This window comes from Microdochium trichocladiopsis (assembly GCF_020744255.1).
Source record: "Microdochium trichocladiopsis strain MPI-CAGE-CH-0230 chromosome Unknown B0I36scaffold_9, whole genome shotgun sequence".
Taxonomy (NCBI): domain Eukaryota; kingdom Fungi; phylum Ascomycota; class Sordariomycetes; order Xylariales; family Microdochiaceae; genus Microdochium; species Microdochium trichocladiopsis.
Genome location: NW_025763552.1, coordinates 427,058 through 446,845, shown reverse-complemented (window position 1 = coordinate 446,845; position 19,788 = coordinate 427,058). Strand labels below are relative to the sequence as shown.

General features: G+C 56.3%; 6 protein-coding genes across 6 annotated transcripts; 5 read left to right on the top strand and 1 right to left on the bottom strand.

Moving 5' to 3' along the window:
- Nucleotides 1–1,242: 1,242 nt before the first annotated feature.
- Nucleotides 1,243–3,749, top strand: B0I36DRAFT_415846 (high-affinity methionine permease; the record flags this gene model as incomplete). Its single annotated transcript, XM_046162053.1, has 9 exons — nt 1,243–1,526; nt 1,625–1,629; nt 1,724–1,863; nt 1,923–2,022; nt 2,091–2,712; nt 2,788–2,834; nt 2,922–3,011; nt 3,090–3,342; nt 3,437–3,749. The coding sequence occupies 9 exons, from the start codon at nt 1,243–1,245 to the stop codon at nt 3,747–3,749; spliced, it is 1,854 nt and encodes a 617-aa protein (XP_046008025.1).
- Nucleotides 3,750–4,285: 536 nt separating this feature from the next.
- Nucleotides 4,286–4,744, bottom strand: B0I36DRAFT_352706 (uncharacterized protein; the record flags this gene model as incomplete). The annotated part of the gene is made up of 1 exon (XM_046157140.1): nt 4,286–4,744. The coding sequence occupies one exon, from the start codon at nt 4,742–4,744 to the stop codon at nt 4,286–4,288; it is 459 nt and encodes a 152-aa protein (XP_046008024.1).
- Nucleotides 4,745–9,802: 5,058 nt separating this feature from the next.
- Nucleotides 9,803–11,072, top strand: B0I36DRAFT_274027 (uncharacterized protein). Its single transcript, XM_046151339.1, has 3 exons — nt 9,803–10,311; nt 10,376–10,587; nt 10,659–11,072. Exons 1-3 carry the CDS (start codon nt 9,842–9,844, stop codon nt 10,832–10,834), a joined length of 858 nt encoding a protein of 285 aa, XP_046008023.1. The 5' UTR covers nt 9,803–9,841; the 3' UTR covers nt 10,835–11,072.
- Nucleotides 11,073–12,252: 1,180 nt separating this feature from the next.
- Nucleotides 12,253–14,012, top strand: B0I36DRAFT_376460 (uncharacterized protein; the record flags this gene model as incomplete). Its single annotated transcript, XM_046160455.1, has 2 exons — nt 12,253–12,390; nt 12,492–14,012. The coding sequence occupies 2 exons, from the start codon at nt 12,253–12,255 to the stop codon at nt 14,010–14,012; spliced, it is 1,659 nt and encodes a 552-aa protein (XP_046008022.1).
- Nucleotides 14,013–15,105: 1,093 nt separating this feature from the next.
- B0I36DRAFT_415841 (uncharacterized protein) lies at nt 15,106–15,831 on the top strand (the record flags this gene model as incomplete). Its single annotated transcript, XM_046162052.1, has 1 exon — nt 15,106–15,831. One exon carries the CDS (start codon nt 15,106–15,108, stop codon nt 15,829–15,831), a length of 726 nt encoding a protein of 241 aa, XP_046008021.1.
- A 520-nt stretch (nt 15,832–16,351) lies between these two features.
- On the top strand, nt 16,352–19,760 carry B0I36DRAFT_352701 (peptidase M16 inactive domain-containing protein; the record flags this gene model as incomplete). Its single annotated transcript, XM_046157139.1, has 3 exons — nt 16,352–17,443; nt 17,508–19,392; nt 19,462–19,760. 3 exons carry the CDS (start codon nt 16,352–16,354, stop codon nt 19,758–19,760), a joined length of 3,276 nt encoding a protein of 1,091 aa, XP_046008020.1.
- Nucleotides 19,761–19,788: the final 28 nt, after the last annotated feature.

The window sequence follows — 19,788 nt, the reverse complement described above, 5'->3', positions numbered from 1 at the left end:
TCTGGTCGTTGTTCCCCCACCCAGTCTTCCAAGTCGACAGTTTGGCACTCAATACTACGCGCAATGGCTTTTGCCTTTGGTTTCAGCCGGCATCAGGCGGCTCATGGGCAAAGAACAGCAAAGCCTGGTGCAGTCGACCGTGAACAAAGGCGACATTTGATGGCCTGTGCATAGAAGAGTTTGTGTTCAGAACCACACGCTGACCAGAGAGGGCCGCCGTTTACATATCCGACATGCTGATTTGCCAAAGTGAACGATAGTGCAAGCACGCCATCGCCCTTGGTCGCCCAACTCGAGCTAATCCGCCACGGTCCGATTACGCGACGGCCTGGCCCGCGCTGCTCCAGCTGTGGGCGATTTGAACCCCCGCGCTGGCGTGCAATGGTGCAATCTCGGGGGTGCGATGATCTTTGTCCTGTCCAAGGCTTGGCGGCAAGAATGTCTGATAACCCATTCGTGGGACCATTTGCTCCACCATGGCTGCAACGCAGGACCCCCGTGCCGTTCCATCCCCAAACATGTCTGCCGTGTGGGCCATGGCTATGGTTCCTACCTACTATGGTACGACGGTCGAGCTGCAGATTGCGCCTACAGGGTCGAGTAGAGTGTCGTGTGCTGTGGTCTCCTCGTGCAATGCATACGTATACATCGGAACAATGCGGATCCCCGACACAGCCCATGATGGCGCTGTATTGGGTGACACCAGCGAGTCGCAGAGACCGCCTCAGGCTGAAAGGACTCACGCAAAGGGGTGACCGTTCCCATCAGCAAGTGGCAATCCGCCAAGCACCGTAATCTTCTTGGCCATCCTGCAGCTTCACGCACCCAAGGTCTTGGAAGTCTGACAGAACATTCGGTAGAGCAGCTCGTGATTGGCGATCCCACACCACAGTCGGTAGTGGCCACACCTGCATTAGGCAATCCCCAAGCCCAGCACGCCATACACCGTGGTCGCTTCCACCACCGCATGCGCGAGAAACGGGGAAAGGGCCCTTGACCGAGGCAAGCTTGCGTGACAATGGCCGCGGATTGCATATGCAGTGGAGCGTAGCACCAACAAGACCCTGTGCATGGGGCTCTTCCACGAGCTCAAAAGGGAGGACGATCCCACCCGACTATGATCACATTGAGCCGCGCCCAAGATCTGCGCGTTCTTCCATTGTCTCGCACAAGCAGCGCGGCAGAGCTAGCGATCATCTGTCTCTGGCGCAGAGCTGCTCCCACCCGACCCCTGCTGCAACCATGCCGTCACTCAAGTTCTGGCAGTCCAGCGGCGACCACCATGCAAACCCAGCCGAGCATCCGGCGGTCGACGTGGAGGCATCAGCTTCCGACAGCGAGGGATCCTTCTTGCACGATGGCAATCTTGCATTCGTGCGGGAAAAGGCTGGAAATGACTCTGGTCCTCAGTATCAGGAGGCTGTCGGGGCGCCTGTCGAGTCGAACTCGCCGCTCGGCTATAACGTTGGCTGGGTCACGGTCATTTTCCTGAACGTGAACCAAATGATTGGGACTGGTATCTTTTCGTAAGCACATCCTACCTTCGACGGCGCGGGGGGCGGAGAGCGGGGGGCGGGTAGGTTTGTGAAAGTTCACGTAGCTGACCAGTTCGCCTGCTTCACAGTACTCGTGAGTAACCTAATGCGACGCGACGTTGGGAAGATCTAAAGCAGATCTGCCAAAGATGGGAAAGGCTCAGCTAACCACCATTTTCCGCGTTCAGCCGGCTCAATTCTCAGGAGCACCGGCTCAGTTGGCCTGGCCATGATTTTCTGGCTTATCGGCTTTCTTATGTCGTTGTCCGGGTTGGCTGTTAACCTCGAGTTCGCAAGTTACTTCCCAGGGCGCAGCGGCGGCGAAGTAGTGAGTTTCGATGGACACTGCCGTGATATTTCGATGATGAAGACTGACATACCGTGCAGGCCTACCTTGAGCAGTCATACCCTCGACCGAAATACTTCTTCCCGATTGCCTTTGCGGTGCAGAACGTCATCCTCTCGTTCTCGAGCAGTAATGCCGTTGGTGAGCCGAGCCAGCGTCAAGGATCTACGGCCTAGGCCAATGATGCTAACTCAGACCCAACAAAACAGTCCTTTCACGCTACCTGTGGCGTATCGCCGCCATCACCCCGTCGGACTGGCAGCTCAAGGGCGTCGCAGTTGCCGCGTACACACTGGCCGTCATCTGCGTCCTCGTGCACAACAAATACTCCCTGTGGGCCGTCAACGTGTTTGGCGTGTTCAAGGTCCTACTCCTCGTCGTCATCAGCATCACGGGTCTTGTCGTCCTCGGGGGCAGTACGCATATACAAAACCCCCATGCCAACTGGGAGAACTCGTTTCAAGGCACGACGAATAACGGCAACGACCTCGCAAATGCGATCGTCAACATTGTCTTCTCGTACAGCGGCTACGAGAACGCGTTCAAGGTCGTCAACGAGATCAAGCGGCCCGTACCGACGCTCAAGAAGAATGCCACGGCGTCCGTGCTAATCGTCTCCATCTTGTACATCCTGTGCAACGTTGCGTACTTTTCGGCAGTGCCCAAGGCCGAGTTTGCGGCGTCCAGCCAGACCGCCGCCGCCGTTTTCTTCACTCGGGTGTTTGGTCCGCGCGGCGCCAATGCTCTGAACGTCTTTGTGCTGCTGAGCGCCTTTGGAAACCTGCTGGCGGTGCTTATTGGGCATGCGAGGATGATTCGCGAGATTGGCCGGTGAGGTTCCTCCCCGCAAAGTGAGCATGTCTCGTGAGTGCGTGATCGACTAACTTTGCCCCGTGCGCGTTTTAGACAAGGCGTTCTCCCTTATCCGCGGTTTTGGGTGACGACCTGGCCATGTAAGTAACCTCCTTTATCACGTGAAAGACCAGACGTTCTCTGTCTTACTTCGCAGATCTACAAGACTGACACACAACTACACATAGTCGGCACACCCATCGGCCCATATCTCCTGAAATGGGTCGCCACGGTCATCATGATTATCGCGCCTCCAGCAGGCGACGCGTTCACATTCGGTAAGCTCTCTCCCCGCCCTTTCTGCGGTGCCCTTCTCTGTCTCCACCTCACTAACAGTCACCACCACCACCCAACAGCCGTTTCCCTCCAATCATACCCATCCGCTATGTTCTCGGTAGCAATGGCCGTTGGACTTTACCTTGTGAGACACCGCTTCAAGCGCGCGGGCCTGCCCCGGGCCGAGTTCGAGGCGTGGCATATCGCGGCCATCTTCTTCATCCTGGTGCAGATCTACGTGCTCGTCATGCCATGGGTGCCGCCTAAGAATGGCCCGTATTCTGGTGATGTGTCGTTCTGGTACGCCACGTACTGTGTCACGGGTATCGCCATGTAAGTGCTTTCTTCCCACACGAAGGTTTCATGCAGTCATCGAGGACGCGTACTGGGATTTTTTTAGCTGACCACGAACCCCCAAAAATCACAGCATCATCGTGTGCGCTCTCTACTACGTCGTCTGGATGTACGTCTGGCCCAAGTTCCGCGGCTACAAGATCCGCCCAGAGGTCCTCGAGGACGTCGACTCGCGCGGCGCCAACACGCACCGGCTCGTGCAGGTCCCGCTCGCGGAGCTCGCTGCCTGGGACGAGGCGCACGACGATGCTGGCCGCCTGCGGCGGCGTCATCAACACCAGCACCAGCACTACAACGGGGACGCGGAGAGGGCTAGCGACAGCTCTGCGGTTGCTTCTGGTGAGCAAGCTGGAATTGGCGGGGAGAAGGGGTTGAAGGAGGTTTGAGGTGTCTTCGAGTAGGGGCTGGGCGTGTTTACCGTGTGGGGGCGATGAGACAATATCCGTTCTCGTTTTTGTGTAGTGGAGGCAGCTGGTGCTGTGTGGTGTGAAATGTGCAGTTGTCAGGGCAGAGGGGCTCAGCCGGCCAGTGTTGTGCATTAACAAGTTAGAACGCCTTCCCATGCCTCGTCAGCTGGTAACTAGTGGTCAGCTTCGAACCACCAAAGAGGGTGATGATTGGGCGTGAACAACGTAAAGTTCAAGAAGTTCCGGCCAAATGTGCCATGAATTGACGATTCAACAGGTGATTGGCTGAGTGTGGTAGTAAAGTGTATCACGTAAGCAGCGATATCATTTGGGTGATCAGGTAATTTCTGCCATATTTATGCCGTGACTCTATTATGTAACAATGATTAAGGAAAGTTGGCACAATGCCTATCTATGCATACAAAATGTCCAATGCCATCTATTTATGCCGTAAACCAGAAGGGAATGCTATGCTTGCGACTGAGAATGCTTCCAGAAATACAAGGGCCTCAGGTTTACTCGTACTGAGGGCGGTCGAGGGTGAAGGCCGGGGCACCAATGTACTGCTGGACGGCACCGTTGGGGTTCTCGGGGGTGGTGATCTCGAGCTCAGAGTTGTTGATCTGGTGGACACCCGTGACGTTGGAGGCGGGGGTGACCTGCTGCGAGGCGAAGAGAGCGAGGCCGTCGGTCGACTTGACAATCTTCCAGGTGCGGCTGGACTGCTCGCAAGTGCCGTTCTCGACGGCAGGGAGGGTGTTGCCACTGTCGGCGGTGACATAGGCGCTGCAGGAAACGCCCTCGGTCTCCCCAGTGCCAGACTTGGCGAGCTTGAACGAGTAGATGCACTGAGAGCTGTGGGGAACGCAGCTGGCCTCAAAGCTACTGACGTCGAAGATGGCATCGACATCGGCGCGCTTGATGGCGGCGGCCGAGGCGGTGGCGGCAAGGGCGGCGATGACGGAGAACTTCATGTTTGCGGTTGAGGTGGTGGTGGTTTTGGGGTGGAAGAAGTGGTTGTAGAGTGTGATTGTAGAGAGTGTGTTTGATTGTATGTCTGTAGATGCTGATGGTGATGATAGAGTGACAGCAATTCGATAGGTTGTCCAAGACCGCGATATATATACAGGAATCGTCTTCCGGCAGTTGAGGCCTGACGATGCAGGGTCCACGCTACAACGGGCACGATGACGCAGGCTGTGGCAGGGGTCCGGTGCCACAGATCGGCAGTTGAGCTGCCTGCATCGAGGCTTGTGGGCAAGGGCCGCTAGGGGCCTCCGGGAGGGTTGACAAAATAAATCGGACGTTGATGCAGATCCCGGGCGGTGAAGTGCCTGGCTTTCTTTTTGTCAACCGCCTCGGCCTCCCCCTGCCCTGTCTTCATCTCCCATCATTATGTTGCTACCCGCTACCCATGCGAACTGCGGGGCTTGGTGATCTTTGCCTCCCAAGGACACGAGCAGCCCGCTGTTTCTCGTACCACGGCCGGCACGTAACAGGATCGTCCTGTCGTGCCGGCTGCCGTGGCGAAGTCGACGGCTACGTTACAAGCAGCGATTTCAGACGGCTGCAAGGCACTAGCTGAGTTCGGCCGCCCCAGGGACTGCTTCTGGATCCATCTCATGCCTTCTTGAGCGAGTCACGGCCCCAGCTCTCAGGGCGGCTAGCTCCCGACCTGCCCGTGCCCCCAAAAATAAAACGAGGCGGCGGGCCTGAGCGGGCGAGGACGTCATCGCCAGTACGTAGCCCTCTGCTAGCGCATCCACAGTGTTACAGACGTGGCAAGCGTCCGCTCACGTCGACTTTGGCGGCTTTGCCCTTGCGCACCAATCATAGTGCAAAGCAAAGCGGAACAAGAGCGGCACTGCCGCAGTCCGGCTTAAGACCATAAGCCATCTCGCCCCCAACAATTACATGATCACGGCATTCTTCGGCCGGTGCCCTGCCGGCCGGGGCCGGCAACGTCGGGAGCCAGCAGGTCACCTCTTCTACTGATCATCGGTCCCTTTCCCCAGGGCTTGGCTTGGACCCTTGCTCTCTCTCATCATGCGGCCAGCAAATACGAGAAATGACGATGCCCCACTGTATCAACAGGGGTTCTTTTCAAGCTTCAGCGCGGCAAGGCACTGGACAGAATAAGTTGGGTCGATTGCTGCACGATCTGGGCCTAAACTGTTGGGTTTTTCTGGCCACAGCCTCGCGCGTTTCGCTGCTTTTTCGACACAGTCGCCCTTCGTGCCGTCGCCAGCGGCATTCTTTCTGCTTCGCCATGATGAAAGGCCCGCCGGTAGTGTCCAAACGTGCCCCGCTCAGGCCCCTTGATAGTTCCATGCTGTGCACATACGTAATTCCCCATGCGGGAATCTGCTCGGAGATCCATGGTCTTGGTCGTGTCACGAACTCTGTTCTCCAGGACTGATCAATTCGAAACTAAACGTCATTACTCGCTCACACAAATGCCAGAGCCGACTGCCACGACCATGCGCGTGGAGACACCGGTTGCCTCAGTTCTCATCCAGGGCGCCAGACAGAATCCTCGACGCAGCCGTGGCGTAGTTGCATTTACAGTGCCGTTGACGCTTCAACTAGCACAGATGTGCTGTTCCATCCACTGTCCCAAGCGTCCACAGATTTTCTTGCCACGACCACTGTCTACAGCTCACCTCTCGGTCACGAACACTACAGCTGGAATGGTATCTAGCTACAGCGGTGCGGAAAATTGATTATGGTTTGCGACCTCAACCAAATAGCAAGGCCCAACAACCAGCATATGTGCAGCCCCAAGATACTCGTACGATCTGGTGATTTGCCCCAGCGTTTTACTAGCGCAAGGCACTGTTACCACAGATATAGTGCAGACAAGGTAGTAAAATATGGCGATCCAGTGAATGTAACGACCTATTTCAGCGCGAGCCGTCGCATGTCTGATCAGCGCGGCGGCCGTGCAGGCTTCCCCACGTTCTTGCGGAGCAGCTCGTATTCTTGGCGTCGCGGTGAGTGAGGCGGTGGACTAGTGGAAAGACAAACCCACTGAGCTATTGACCATCGTAATCATAGGATGGCGAGGTGGGTGCCAAAAAAAAATGCCCCAGTTCCCCAAGGTAGTTGACCAAAACCACCAACCAGGCGAGGCATTTTTCTTTGGCACCCACCTCGGATGGTATGGTGATGGTGCTCTCCCGTGAAATTCAGAACGTGCACAGAGTCTCTTTGTCCATGCCACGAGCCCGTCGAGGCGGTGGAAAGGATAGGTACGACGCCAATGCAGATCCCTAGAGTTGTAATATCCATTTTTCTTGTTGGTATGTGGCCGCCTCCCTCGTTATTGCGAGCCGCGGGCGAAGGAAAACCACTGTCTTGTTCTGAGTTCCGAACGAACCAGATAAGAGGGGAGAATACCAAAGACAACGTCACGTTACGAGTGAAATCATATCGACCAGGCATCACATCTTGCGGAAGCGTATTGTCTCGAGTGCTGACGGACCATTCAAGCATGTAGCTCGAGTTGTCGTGTCTCCTGGTCTTGGTTCTGACCCGCTCGACATTTCCGCTGCTGAACATCACTTAAAACGCCTTTGCCACACGCGGATTTGCCGAAAATTTCAACAGCGTAGCCGACCTGAGAACCAACTCGGTGCACTTTACCTTTATATAAGGTGACCCTTTCGCTGCTACCGGGAACAGAACGTCCACCAGTGGTTGCTGTCTTGATTGCCTGGTGCGAAGGCCGTACCTCTCCCTGCCTTGTAGTCACCAAGTATCGCCCTCTAGCCTATGCTAAGCTTCAGATCAGATAAGCCAGAGGGGTAAAGTCTTGGTCCGGGACTGACAGACGGGTACCGTCGGCGGACTCAATGTCGATTATCGATAAAAGAGCTATGATTAATAGGAGCATGTTCGTCACCAAGAACTGGCTCTGTTACCCGTTTCTGTAAGCCTCCACCGACACAAACAGAGACACGCTGTACCCACAGGACACTCGTCCCGTGCACTACCAAGGAGGAATACGGAGTTCTTGCACTCGCTACCACCCGACCATCCATGACTCGATTCGGATTGAACACACTTGCGTCCCTTGCTCATGTGAAGAATAATTGTTGGAAGAGTCGCGGTGGATCACTCCGGGAGCGGCGACTCGCGGTTGCCATGGTATAGGACAGTATCTCGTACGCTTGGCGGAAGGCGGATATTCCTAATCTTCGGAGTACGGCCCTGGAACCGTTCTAGGTAACGCCTGGGCTATAGCACGAGGACTCACTCGTGAATCAAGGACCGATCTAGACTAAACCATAGTGATGTAACGATGTAGTCCAAGACAAACAAGCCGTAAGCGGTAAGTACGTAACCTCGCCGCTTATAACTAAATTCCCTTTTGTTATAATACGCTCAGCTTATTTATGCTTCTATGAATAGTTATTAATATGATTTTACAATTCTTAAATAGGTTGTTAGTAAGTATTCAATTTTGCACCACCTCTTTCTAGCACTTAACGACATTATACTATAATAGACTGAAGCGCGGGGTAGTTTTACTTCTTCGTTTAACAAGACTGTCTTAAAGACAAGCAGGGTGCAAGGGGAGTTTGGTGAGTCACAGAGGGTTAGCAGTAGAAACACTGCAAATGGCCAATTATCTCCAAGTGAATTTCATTGTGACAGAACACGGTGCACGATTTTGGCAGTTTCTGAAGTGAGATCTGGTGAGTCGTCTGTACGGCTTGATTCTGAGGATGGCTTTCCGAATGGAATTGCCGACATTCAGTCTGTGGACGCATAACCACGACTAAGAGGTGAAACTTGCCGAGCATAGTACCTAGCGGGGAGAAGCACTCTCTATTTGACGTTATAAACATGCAATTGCGGATGTTGGAGAGCACAACCAGGGTTGACTTATAATTAAAGATCATTTTAACCGACACTCTTCAGTAAACTAACAATGTGAAATAGCGCTTAGCCTCGAAAGCTTTAAGATCCCAGAGGTTTAGAGTGAATGAAGAAGAAAGAAGTCTGTCTAATCCGCCAGCTGTCATATAATGGCTCTTTGCACACGGGGGCTTCATAGCACCTTACTCTACGACGTTAAACCTCAGTGGAAAGCAGCCACCCGCGAGACTGATCAGCGCTTGAAAACGTGGCAAGACAGGGGTGTCGATCCTGAGAGAATCATTCCGGGACTGTCAAGTCCTCCTCCGGGAAGGGATGTGACAGAAACTGCACTATCGCTTCGTAAGGGTCTCTCATCCCTGCCTGGACAAGCCGTCTCCAGCTGCGTCATTGTCTAAATATAATAACTGGATCCACTATGTGGAGGATATGGCAGCCAAGTGTCCAATCACGATCAGCTTAGCTAATTCACCCATTACATCATCATGCTGACGTGCCCCACTTCGTTTGGCGGCTCACACTGATGCAACTCCCTCTGGTAAGGAGACATGTCTCGTATGGAGATATGCATCCTCAGGCCCTTGCGCAGGAACACAAGAGACAACATATGTCCAGCTGGATCAGCACTCCTCAGGGATACCGTAGCGTTATTATAGAAGCGCAGACGTCGGCCAAGACGGGCATTCTGCGTCTTGGCAGAGGCAATGTCAACATCGGTCTCCATGGGAGCCTCAATCTCTGACCATGAACAGCGGCTTGAGCTGACGCGCGCTGGCCATCCGCCTGGCAGAGCAGAAGGACCTAGTGATGTGCATCACTTGGCAACCGGCTCAAGACGTAATGATCATCAGAACAAGCAGGCCCTTGTGCCCTCTGACCCTGCGAGCAGCTTTGAGTTGTCGCAACAATAGGCAAGAGAGATAGCACATCAAACAACGTCACTGATGAGAGAGGATGGTGATGACTTCGTCGCTCGTAGCCATTTTCGCCATCGAGCTCGAGTATAAAGATGGTCACCGTGGCTGTTGTCTAGCTGGATCCGAGACCATCATCAACAGCACAACCAGCATCTTCTCCAGCATTCACATCAACACTACCATCAGCGATCTCAGCCTCTTCACCTTCCCACCATTATACAAACCCTTCAGCACCTTTGTAACAAAAGCAACATCAAACTCTGTCTCAAAATGAAGTTCACTTCGTCCGCTGCCGCAATCGCCCTCCTCGCCGCGCCAATGGCACAGGCCCTTCCTCGGACCAACATGCCTCAGATATCCGGACACCCGATCCGTGACGTCGAGCGCCTTGCAGAACTCGAGGCCCTGCACAACACGACCCTGAGTAAGCTTATGGAGGGCGATTATCAGCCAGTCGCTCGTCGGGCAGGCTCAGCTGCTGGCGAGAACAACCTTGACAAACGTGTTACTCTGATTCTTGGCGTCTCGGGCATGGTGCTTGTGGAGGTCGCCAAGGAGGTCGCGCCCTTCCTCGGCGAGATTGCAAATTCGATTGCGGGAGCTGTTGGTGATATGAAAGACCAGGTCTGGCACGACGAGACCAAGTGCCGGACATACTTCCAGACACACGCTGGCGGGGAGGAGGAGATTCGTACCTACAACCGCGGATCCAGCGGTGCCACTGCCACGCACAATCTCAAGTGAGTACCGTTCTGACATTCTCTCCGTCTGTCTCATACTTGACTAACACTGTTTCTTTTCTAGCGCTGGCTGGGTTGATCCTGAGAACAATGCCCCGCCCGTCCACTACTTCAAGGACGACCAAGGCATGGGCGAGTACAGTGTCCAGTTTACCGCCACGGACAGTCACGCCTGGGGCGGCATCGAGGGAACTACAAAGTGCTCGATCCAGGGCCTGTGCCACCCGCAGTACATCTTCTACAGGGATGGCTACAACATTGTCCTGGATACCTGGAGTGAGTATTGATCTCGCATTGTCCCAATCATGCATGTAAAGCCATAGACTGACTTTCCATCACGCAAACAGAGTCTGAGGGTCGCGTGTCAGCCTGCCAGTACTCGGGCGGCGAAGACTGCGCAGGCCTGTGCGCTTTCGGAGTCAAGGACCAGTTCTCCAACAACGGCGTCAAGTGGGGCGGTGACTGCGCCGTGCCTTGCGCTGACCAGGGCGGCCTTCCTGATTCTAGCGTCGAGAGCAAGTAGACGCACCCTTGTAATATTGTGGCTCCAGGAAGTGTTGAGACTTATCCCCACACATGCTGAAGTTTACGGCTTGTAGCGATGGGTTGCTGTCTGCATGGAGAACGCTGGATGCTCATCGACGTCCTTGTCTATTTCGACAGCCTTGTATCCGCTGCCTGTTCCGCTCGTTGTATTATTTTTAGACAGCCTTCGCTGGGCTTTCTGTCATTCCATAGACTTGTCTGTATTTCTGCTTGTCATCAAGAATCAATCCCTGTACTGTTATCTAGCGCTCATTCAAGCGCAATGCATTCTGCAACGAGACCCATCACCGTTCACCTGACTTTCGAATGTCCCAAGTCCGCCACCGATTTCGCGTCTTGGCTTGAGCTGACGGACTCCAGTCCCCACAGCACAACAGCCTGCATGCTCTAGCCCATCCCGTCCAGGAACAAGATCCCTGCTGGCCTTCCCGAACTGCCCAAAGAACGATACGTCATTGTGCCCAGAGCCTCACGTCATTGGTGGCACAGCACGGGGTTGTCCACCATTTGGTGAGTCTCATTGGCTGAGCAAGAGGCGAAGAACAAACAGCCTGCAGGACAAGCATGATGCGGCTCAGCCCTCCGGCTATGGTGGCTAGCCATGGACCAGCCGCATGATATCATCCTCACTGCCGGTGCTTATCAATCTGATAAGCTTCCAATACCGGTTCACAGTCGGTTTTGCCGTTAGCAGAGACCGCTTGAGCAACTTACGTGAGAAGCAGCACGATCAAATCATCAATTTGTTGATGTTTGTAAATTGCACGGCATGAGCGCAAGCTGGACTCCCCATGTCCTATAAGAGACACGCCACGGCGTGCTGGACCGCCGAGTTTAGCGAATTTGGTCGGGTTTCGTGGTGGACGGCCAGCCGTCGGGGCCAGCATACTCTGTCTCAAATGTCGTCAGGCAACGTGTTGCCGGGGTAGGTACTCTACTGCCTTCATTACTCCTTATTTCAATCTGTGATCGGAAAGGATATCAAAACACCGTCAGAGTCCCATCAGTTCAGGGGCGCCTTGAAGATCTCTGCAGTCTGCACTGTTGATTGCGTCATGATGTCTGCGCGTCGAAGCTTTGACACGAGGCTGAGCGATTGAGACGTGCGTGTCATTGGATCACCGCTTGGCCGCCCTTACCGCTGCGCTAGTACATACCTTGACAGACTGCGGACGGCGAAAAAAACATTTGCCGCTTGCATGATAGCGCGTGATGGGTGAAGCCTGGCCGGGACGCGCTGGGCCTTGGGCGCAGGGACCTCGACACTCTTGGCGTAGTGCGGCTCAAGTATAAGACCCAGCGGGATCCGCATCCGCGAGGGCACGCGTACCAATTGTGTGAACCATCATCTCGTTTCTGAGACGCGACCATTGGACTCGGGGCAGCAGCAAAACCATGATAGGCAGAAGGCGTTTAGAAGCCGATAGCAAGGCTTGGCGAACCCGCAGCCGAGCCTCTGTCTCACGTAGGTTTCATATCATTGGCTTTTCCGCTTTGGCGCTTTCCATTATCCTCTGCTTAATAGCGGTCCCAGTAAGTCTCGATGCGGGCGGATGAGCTATTCTATGGGCGTTTCAGCTGACCGGCCGGCTCTGTAGAGGGGAAGTTGGCCTGGCCTTGATGAGCTTCGACAGTACAGGGACAACTACATCAACGCTACGACACCGCACACCCAGTTGGGCAGCATAAGGCACGATGATGGTGGCAACGGCAGCACGAGAAGCCATCCATCCTTCAAAGATGTCAAGCTCCACATCGTCATCCCAGCCTCCCATCAGGACGTGAATCTGTGCAAGTTGGTCCTTGGTTGTTCGCTCCTGGACTACCCTAACCCGACAATTGTAGCGTGGCGGGATACGTACAAGCAGGCCTGGATCCTCGGGGGAGGAAGCCACCTGGCCAAGGTGTTCAGGGTACTCGAGTACCTGCAGGCGCTCGACCCGTCCCAGGACGACGAGCTGGTCCTCATGCTCGATGCGTACGACGTCCATCTGCAGCTTCCCAGGTCTACCCTCATCAGCCGGTATTACGAGCTCCGTGATGCCGCACAGAAGCGTCTGGTCGAGTCTGTTGGCAAGACGGCCGTCCAGGACGGGGGACTGAGCCAGAGAATCATCTTTGGTGCCGGCAAGCGCTGCGCACCCAACGAGCCTCATACCGTCGCATGCTACGCGGTGCCTGATTCGCCCATGCCCCAGATCTACGGACCCAACACGGACACCGCGATCGGGCACAACCACCACTACAGCGTCAGGCAGCGTTACCTCAACTCGGGCTACGTCCTGGGTCCTGCCAAGGCCATGCGCGAGATGTACGAGGAGGCCTGGAAGTTCATTCAGGCGCAGCCAGACATGGACCCGGACGACGACGGCTCGCACACCAGCGACTATGTGTATCACGGTTCCGACCAGAGCGTGTTCGCGGCCATGTATGGCCGGCAGGAGTTTGCGCGGGAGAAGATACGGCTGCAGTACGCCCCTGTGGGAACTCGCCCGCGGTCCTCGACAGTTTTCTTCACGCCCATCGACAATGTGCTCAACCCGAGCTTTCACCACGAAGAGTTCGACGTGGACTTGGACAGTGGGGATAACCCATACGAACATGGCATCTTTCTCGACTTTGCGAGCGACCTGGGCCACCAGACCATCAACTCGGAGCTCGACGCCGCGTGGATCCAATACCGCGACCGAGACGATGAGAAGGCGATGAGCGCGCAGATCGGACAGCGGCTCGCAGACTTTGACTGCCCGGCGAACCTGCCGGAGGCGCTACCACATGACATTGCCGATGCGAGGATCCCGACTGACGGCGACATTGCGGCATGGCCGTCGCCGTGGCTGTCGCGCCCGCTGTACACGCACCTATGCATGTCGCGTATGCCCGTGCTGCGGCATATGAACGGCGACAAGAGCCACCGAGAGAAGCACTGGGACCGCATGTGGTACGTGCCCCGCGCGCGGGAGCTGTTCAAGGCGCTGCAAGAGTCGATGGCCCGGAATGCCACGCTCAAGCCCAAGACGGAGCTCAAGCATCACATGGCAAATCCTGCACTGGAAGTCGCGGGTGCGGTGTGGACCAAGCCTGATGGGCTGTTGCGATGGGAGGATCTGTGTCCCGCGGAAGAGTATGACAAGGAGATCTTCAGGAAGGGTTGACCGGCCGCAAGCGGGCCTCCGAAAGACAATTGTGGTTCGTGTGTGCTCGTGGAAATTGCACTTCCTTTGACACATCTGTTTTCTCTGGCCTTGATGGCCCAGACATCAAGACGTGCGAATAATGGGGATGCTCACTCTGGGCTGTTGTAACGCCAAGCACATCTCGCTCAGTCACTAGTAGAGATCAATTGCCTTCTAGACTCGGTGCGGCCATATCCAGTGGCAGCTTTTGCAGGATTCCTTGATCGACACTCAAAAGATTTCCAGTCCTACACTTCCAATGACGGACTGCTTCAGTCATGGGACATTTGGACCGGTGTGAGTGCTGTATGGGTTCCAATTCCCCTTGAGGTGCTGTTTCGTAAGGAACGGCTGGACGGAATTTGTCTCCGCCCTGACGGCATCCCGTCGCCGCGCCCCTGACATTTGCAAGGATTGCGTGGTGGTCTGATACTCCCTCCCGTATACCCCGTGGGGCATGCCGAGCCACTCCGTTCCTGACTACGCATGCTTGGTTGCCTCCAATCGGCGACTTACTCGACAGGCACATTTGCTGTTGCCTAAGGAATCCTCCCAGTACGTGGGCCGTCCTCGGACAGTAAATCACCTTCCTAAATCATCGTGTTGTCCTACATGCACCATAGCTCACAGCTCCTGGGACGAGAGCATCCCTAGTGCCCAGCCGGCCTGTGCGGCAAGGTCATCAGCGAAGCGGCTCTCTTTTCGGAAAAATCGAGTTTCCGTTTGGCGCTTCTCCACCAGCATTGCTTGCTTAGCAAGTGCGCTTATGACTGGGCTGGGATACGAGACATTGATAGTCGGTGCCTAGATTTGCCGGGCAGGCAAGTTCAACTCTGCCCAGGCGCGCTGAGAAGGCCAGGTCGATGTGAGAACTCACCAGAATATCTGCGCAGGATGCACATTGTCTATTGTTCCAGGATATCTAGTCCCGGTATATGAGATGGAGATTCGTCACCCCTTCCAAAGTCCTGTCCATCACAGACCGTCATCAGCCTCCTGCGCTAAAACAAGCACTTCCAACACTCACCACTCACCACTGACGCCTCCGAATATGGCCAGACATTTGAATAACATGGCCCTCGTTGCGGCTGCGGCTTTCCTTCCGCGGCTTGCAACCGGGAAATGCAGCACTTTCGACTTCACATCAGACTTTGAGCAGGGCCAGTACGTTTCGACGGCCGAGTGGTACTTTGAGAAGATGCCGGGCGGACAGATGCCCCTGACCAAGGTCGTCGACTGCACGGCCGAGGCCGGCGCCACCGGCGACTGCCCTATCGACCGGTACCCGATGGTCCTGCCGTTCAAGAGCTACGCGCGGGACATGGACACCGAGTCCTGGGAGTACATCTCGGGCGACCTGTCCGGCGCCATCAGGGCCCTCCGCGCCAGCCCGGACGCGGACCAGGACGCTCTGGAGGGGGTCAACTTTGACAGCACCGTGTTCTACAACTTCACGATCCCGCCCGGCGAGTTCGAGTTTGGGCATGCTGCTTCCCTGTGGGGGATCCCGGTGCAGCGGTGCTGGTACGGCACGGTGGGCGGGTGTGACGCCGGGGATGCGGCGGCGCTCGAGGGCAAGCAGCTGGCCGTGTGGGGGTATCCGTATGTCGACGGGACGGGGCCGGCTACTCCGCGGGACCAGGCGAGCTACTATGGCTACGCCCACTACGTCCAGAGCAGTCTGACCCCCGAGGAGATTGAGAATCAGCCGGACCTGCCTTATGTGCGGTCCAGCGAGTTTGACTGGAGTGTTGCGGCTGCGGGTGTTGCATCAGGCCAACTACATAAAACCAGTTGAAGAGTCGCAGTAAATATCTGCGAGAACTTCTATGTGAGACCAAACCCACCAAATTCAAGTATAGACAACGTCTATTCAGCAACCATGTACAGCAGGAATAGAAAGTTGTGAGGTTTGCCCTTTAGAGGAGTGCGATTCAAGAACTGGACGTTTCTTGTCTATTGCATCTCCTCCCATCCGACGGACTTATAGCGATTCATGCCTTTTCAAACGCTAGTGTGTAAGAGAACAGACACGAAGTATTAGCCGAGTCATTGGCTGTGGTTCTTGAGCGCGCTATGGGGAGATGACTAAGCACTGAAATGGAAGGCGGACACAGGAACGAGCGGGGTTCCTGGGCTGGCAAGCCTATCACAGCACAAGCACATTCAAGACAATAAAACCCGTCCAAACAATGAGGACATGGCGCTCCTTATTGACGACAACTATTCCACATAGACCCTTGACTTCCACAACTGCGAAGCGTGCTGTTTGTTACTCTGCCGCCGCTACTGCCCAGTGGCGTCGAGTTGCCTCGACCATGGCGACCCCTCCCACGCCTGGCAAAAGAGCGGTCGAGCTCGTCACGGACAAGCTCGACAAGCCCGTCACTGACGACCGCGAGTACCGCGTGGTCCGCCTGCCCAACCAGCTCGAGGTTCTCCTGGCCAGCGATGCCACGGTCGACATGGCCAGCGCGGCCCTGGCCGTCGGGGTCGGCAGTTTCCGCGACGGGGGCATCCCGGGGCTCGCCCACGCCGTCGAGCACCTGCTCTTCATGGGCTCGGAAAAGTATCCGGCGGACAACGACTTCAAATCCTTCATCGGGTCCCACGCGGGCGCTTCAAATGCCAGCACCAGCCCCTGCGCCACCGTGTACCACTTCCAGGTCACCGCCGACGACACCAAAGCCAGCGGCGACTCTGAATCACAACAGCCAGGACCCTCGCCCTTTTATGGTGCTCTCGACCGCTTCAGCCAGTTCTTCACCTCGCCCCTTTTCCTCGCGTCCACTGTCGACCGCGAGATCAACGCCGTCGACTCCGAGTTCAAGCTCAAGTACCAGAGCGACGACCGTCGGCTGTTCCAGCTTGGTCGGTCCCTCAGCAATCCTCAGCATCCCTATAACGGCTTCTCCACAGGAAACCTCAAGACCCTCCGCGACGAGCCGGCAGAGCAGGGCATCGAAATGCGGAAGCGGTTTGTCGACTTCCACAGGACGCACTACTCGGCCAACCTCATGAAGCTCTGCGTCCTCGGCAAGGAGTCGCTGGACACACTGCAGGAATGGGTCGCGACCATGTTCTCGGACATTCCCAACAAGGACCTCCCACAGAACCGCTGGGAGGACGTGCCTCTGTGGTCGGACGAGCAGCTGCCGCGCAGAGTATACACGCGGCCGATCATGGACTTCCGCCGACTGCGCGTGTCGTTTCCCTTCCTGGACGAGGAGTTGCTGTACGAGAACAGGCCCGGCGAGTACCTCTGCAAGATTCTCGGTCACGAGGGTGAGGGCAGTTTACTGGCCTACTTGAAGGACAAGACGTGGGCGGCTTCCGTCTCCGCGAGCACAACGTCCATCTGTCCCGGCACGTCTGGCGTGCTGGGCATCGAGGTTGGCTTAACTGAAGCTGTAAGTCGACAGGACACCGAAGCCCATAACTCAATGTGAGGCTGACAAAAAATGTTATACAAAGGGCCTGGAGCACCACGAGGACGTCGCAAAGGCTGTGTTCCAGTACATTTCCATGCTGCAGGAGGACCCATCCAAGCTCAAAGACTTTGTCGACGAGAGCCGGCACCTCGCAGACCTCGCCTTCTACTACCGGCAGAAGAGCGAGTCGCGGACCTTCACCAGCTCCACGTGTCGGCGGATGCAGACCCAGGTGCCTCCAAAATGGTACATTGGCATTGGGGAGCGGGCAAAGGCCTTTGACTTGGAGCTGATGACGAAGGCGCTCGACTTGCTTCGACCGAGCAGGACCCAGATCATGCTCATCTCGCAAAGGTACCCGGGAACTTGGGAGAGCAAGGAGAAGTGGTACGGCACAGAGTACACAACCGAGCCCTTGCCCGAGCAACTGCTGTCCGAGCTCAACGACATTTACAACAACAAGACCCGACCCGCCGAGTTGCACTTACCAGCGAAGAACCCTTTCATCCCCAAGAACCTCGAAATCGACACTGAAGCCAGAGCATACAAAACCCCGCGCCTGCTCAAAGACACCCCATCTGTACGCTGCTGGCACAAGAAGGACGACACGTTCCTCGTCCCGAAGGCCATCATAACAGCAAGCCTGCACAACCCGGCCGTCTACGCGAGCGCCACCAACGAGGCCCACGCGAACCTCTTTGCCGAGCTCGTCACCGACACCCTCCAGACCTACGCGTACGCCGCCTCCCTCGCCGGCCTGCACTACTCGGTGTACACAGGCACTCGCGGGCTCATGATCCGCGTGTCGGGCTACAACGACAAGCTGCCCTTGCTGCTCTCCAGGGTCCTCGCCGTGGTGCTCCGCGACCTCGAGATCCGCGGGGACAGGCTCGAGATCTTCCGTGAGAGGTTCCTCCGCGCGTGCAGGAACAGCGAGCTGCGCAAGCCGTGCCTCCAGATCCCCGCATACGAGCCGTGGCTGCTGTCCGCCGACTTCCCTAGCGCCGCGCCGCACCGGCTGTATCGTGAGCTTGTGCCGGCGCTGGAGAGTGTCACTGTGGACTCGATGCGCGGGTTTCGCGAGCAGTGCCTGAAGCGGCTGTTTGTAGAGATGTACTGCCATGGTAATGTCACGAGGCAGGAGGCAGAGAGGATCACGGGGATTGTGGAGGACAGCCTACGCGGGACTGCAGCGTCGACCTCACTGCCCAAGGCCGGTGCGCCGGTTATAACAGACACGGACCAGGAAGTTAGCAAGGACAGCAACTCGGCGCTCCGACAACTCGAGGTCCTCATACCCCGCGCCCTCGTCATCCCACGCGGCGTAAACTTCCGCTATGCAGAAACCATCCGCGACCCGGGCGACGTCAACAACTGCATCTCATACCACATACAGCTCGGCCCTCCTTCGCCCAACTCTCTCCTGCCCAACAACACAGTCTATGCCTCGCCCTCACCCGGCGAGGGCGAGAGGCCAGAGACCACAGCCCTGCGCGGCCTCCGCGCCAGGCTCCAGCTCATCTGCCACATCCTGCGGCCGCGGGTGTTCCACCAGCTCCGCACGACCGAGCAGCTGGGCTACGTGGTGCGCACGCGCATGTCTGCCTCCCCGGGGGCGAGGGGGAGCCGGGTGTCGGCGTTCGCGATCGAGGTGCAGACCGAGAAGACGCCCGAGTATCTCGAGGCCAGGATCGATGCGTTTCTGCAGACCGTGGCCGGTCCCGCGGTGGTGTCGACACCATCATCATCACCATCGGAACAGGCTCGGGACGGTCAAGAGACGGTTCTCGGCAAGATGACGGACTCGGAGTTTGAGGCTGAGAAGAAGGGCGTCGTGGACAAGATGCTGGAGAAGCCGAAGAATATGACGCAGGAGAACGACTTGTTTTGGGTGCGGATCCGTGATGAGGGGTATGACTTTGAGCAAGGTACGTTTCGAGACTGCATGCCCGGCGTTTTGTGTGTGCTGAAAACCCGCTGACGTAGCTGCAAAACAGCCCAGAAAGACGCACAGCACGTGCTGGCCGTTAGGAAACAGGACCTTATGGAGTTTGTGCGCACGTATATTGCACCGGGCTCGTCTCAAAGGTCGACACTGGCGATATACCTCCGCTCGCACAAGGCTGCCGAGCAACCACTCGATGCTGGGGACGCAGGATCAGCAACCAACCAAGGCGCCACAACAGGTCGTATCGACATAAAAGACATCCGCGACTTCAAGGCTAGCCTTGTCGCGGACGTTGGGCCCCGGCCTGTGCAGGGTCTTCAGACATATGCTTACCCGGACGAGGCATAATTGTAGAACAGGACACCATGGGCGCCAT